This window comes from Hemiscyllium ocellatum, chromosome 41 (assembly GCF_020745735.1).
Source record: "Hemiscyllium ocellatum isolate sHemOce1 chromosome 41, sHemOce1.pat.X.cur, whole genome shotgun sequence".
Classification (NCBI taxonomy): Eukaryota; Metazoa; Chordata; class Chondrichthyes; order Orectolobiformes; family Hemiscylliidae; genus Hemiscyllium; species Hemiscyllium ocellatum.
The window spans coordinates 2464591-2466883 of NC_083441.1; the positions used below are offsets into that span (position 1 = coordinate 2464591).

The 2293-nt window shown below is 49.2% G+C and overlaps 1 protein-coding gene across 1 annotated transcript; it reads right to left on the bottom strand.

Moving 5' to 3' along the window:
* Nucleotides 1-412: 412 nt before the first annotated feature.
* LOC132834620 (cardiotrophin-2-like) lies at nucleotides 413-868 on the bottom strand. Its single transcript, XM_060853518.1, has one exon. It carries the CDS (start codon nucleotides 866-868, stop codon nucleotides 413-415), a length of 456 nt encoding a protein of 151 aa, XP_060709501.1.
* Between the last annotated feature and the right edge of the window lie 1425 nt (nucleotides 869-2293).

Here is a 2293-nt window from a genome sequence, read left to right on the forward strand (position 1 = left end):
CTTTGTAAACACATCATGATTGGCTGCTTCACCAGATGGTCAGCGGGTGTGATTGCAGTGCCAGGAGTTTTCACCCAGCATCGCCATGGAAATGCAGACATGTTTGGGTGCTGACAATGCATGGAAAGCACGGGAAGAGGCAACGCCTGAGCTGTAAAATCTGTCTATTTCTACTGTTCCTTTTCTGTGGCATAGTAGTACAATTGCCATGTTACATTTGGTTAATTCTACCTGTTAAAGTCAGCAATTGCAAATCAACTGTCACAAAGGTAGTGCAAATGCTGGCCAATAGTTGGCGGTCTAGATTGAGGACATTGAGCAAGAAGAGAAAACGCACATCCACTCACCCCACCTCACCAGTGTTCTGAGTTGGGGGAGAGGGCAATGGGTGGGAGAAATCTGTCCCTACCCATCAGGCTGGGAACCTGTCCGAGAGAAGTGTGAAATCCCTCAATGTCCGCTTGATCCAGTGGGCATACTCTCTGCAGACAAAGTAGCCCCGTAGCTTCCTCTCGAAGTCAGAGGCCCCATTGGCCTCAGAGTCCAGGGGCTTTTTGATGACGGGCAGCGGCTGAGCCAAGGCCTCCAGCAGGGAGCGCAGGTTGGACACGAGACTCTGGAGCTGGGTCCAGGTGAAGGTGAGCTGCTCAGTCAGCTGACTGGGGCCCTGTCCTAGTCCCAAGGTCTGAAGGTCGTCCAGCACCAGCTGCAAGTACTCCAGCTGAAGGCTGTAGGCCCGGTAGGTTTCAGAAAGGCGCTCTGTGTCCGTCAGCCTGCGCCAGGCCAGATACCCGATGGATGGAGACTTCAGCCCAACAAAAGTAACATCCGGGAGGCTGAAACCCGGCTCAGAGAATGGGAGGCCCATAGCTGTGAGCTGTGTAGTGAGGAGAAACAGAGAGTGTGTGTGTGAGAGAGAGAGAGTCAGGGAAAACACAGAACTCACCACAGGCCCCAGGAAATCCTTAATACAGACAGGGAAGAGGTAAAATAGCTCCTCAATCAATCCCCACATTCACTTATTATCACTGTGAACACCGCCAGTTTCTACACCCCTTCCCTTAACTATATAGACTTCTACAGCCTCTACACCCCATACTATCTCTGAAACCTCACCAGGCCTTGCACCTCTACCTCTCACTCTGTATTCTCTTCCAGCTCCTACAGCTGCTTCCTATCTCTGTAACCTGCTCCAGTCTCTACAGCCTCCCTATCTCTATGACTTCTTCCACTCCCTGCTACATCTGGACAATCACTACACAGGTCATCATCGGCCTGGTGTAAAGAGGTGCTTCAGGCCCAATCACTAGATCACTATAACCTGATGTTGTTTGATTTTTAACTATATCAACACGTCGCGCTCTGTAGCGCCACCAGATGGTCAGTGAGTGGGATTGCAGGGTGCTGACAATGCCCAGAAAGTGCAGAAGCCGGCAACACCAGAGCTGTGAAATCTGTCTATTTCTACTGCGCATTTTCTGTGGCAGGGTAATGCAATTGGCAAGTTACATTTTGTCAATTCTACCTGTTAAAGTCAGCAACTGCAAATCGCCACATCAAGTGTCACAAAGGGAGGACAAATGCTGGCCACTGGTTGATGCTCGAGAGTGGGACTTTGAGCAAGAAGAGAAAACGTGCCGTGTGTTTCTGTTTTCCTACTCTCATCAACGAAAAAGTGGAAGGATTTTGAGAACTGCAATTGCAAAATATGTTACAGCAGAGTAAGTAGTAAGGCTTCGGCTGGAAGTTTCATAGAGCAGTGTCTCAGCAAAAAAGAAGAGGTAAGCTCAGGTAAAGTCCTTTTACCTCTCCTCTTCAGTTTTACTGCAGTTGTAATGGAAATTAGGGCAGTCACATATTCCTCCCGCAGAATGTGGGAACTAAGGGAGACTTCCATCGTCCTTGGTGACTACACATGTGGGATGTGCACCCAACTGCAGCTCCGAGAGACCATTTATGGAGCTGGAGTTGGCGTTGAATGCACTTAGATCTGTGTTTTAGTGAGGTGACTGCATCTAAAGTGCAGGCAGAGAGTAACTGAGTGACCACCAGGAAAGGCAATGTGAGTGGGCAGCGAATGCATAAATTGCCTCCTGTTCCCTTCGAAAACAAATATATTATTTTGCATAACTGTTTGGGGGGTGCAGGAGCGTTGTGGGATGAGCGTTCAGGTGAAAACAGCACTACACAGGTTCGTTTCGTCATAACTGGCTCTGGGACAGAGCTGTAATGGGTAATGGTGAGTAGGATCTGAGAGGTAGAAGACTCCATAGTTAGGGGGACAGATACAGGC